The sequence below is a fragment of the Myotis davidii genome, unplaced genomic scaffold, assembly GCF_000327345.1.
Source record: "Myotis davidii unplaced genomic scaffold, ASM32734v1 scaffold609, whole genome shotgun sequence".
Lineage (NCBI taxonomy): Eukaryota > Metazoa > Chordata > Mammalia > Chiroptera > Vespertilionidae > Myotis > Myotis davidii.
The window spans coordinates 789590-789845 of NW_006300164.1; the positions used below are offsets into that span (position 1 = coordinate 789590).

The 256-nt window shown below is 69.9% G+C and overlaps 1 protein-coding gene across 1 annotated transcript in view; it reads right to left on the reverse strand.

The window, feature by feature from the left end:
• Positions 1 to 244, reverse strand: part of TMEM210 (transmembrane protein 210) — a 1900-nt gene extending 1656 nt beyond the window's left edge. Inside the window, exon 1 of the mRNA XM_015572345.1 lies at positions 47 to 244. Within this exon, the coding sequence (XP_015427831.1) occupies positions 47 to 165 (119 nt within the window). The 5' untranslated portion in view covers positions 166 to 244. The remainder of the gene's footprint in view (positions 1 to 46) is intronic.
• Between the last annotated feature and the right edge of the window lie 12 nt (positions 245 to 256).

Genomic DNA, 256 nt, shown 5'->3' on the forward strand with positions numbered 1-256 from the left:
TCGACTGGGACATGGGCCCACTGGGCCCGCCTGGACGAGGAGGGGCCCTGGCGAGGGTGGCGCTGGGGCAGGAGCAGCACCTGCAGCCCGGATCAAAAGGGACCAGCATATCAGGCCCAGGGGGCTGCCAAGCAGGCAGAAGTCAGGCTGGGGCCCGGAGGCCATGTCCGGCCTCCAGCCTGACCACACACACCTCTGGGCGGAACTCAGTGGCAGGCGCTGACCTCACAGGTGGGCCCTGAGGCAGGGAGGGTGG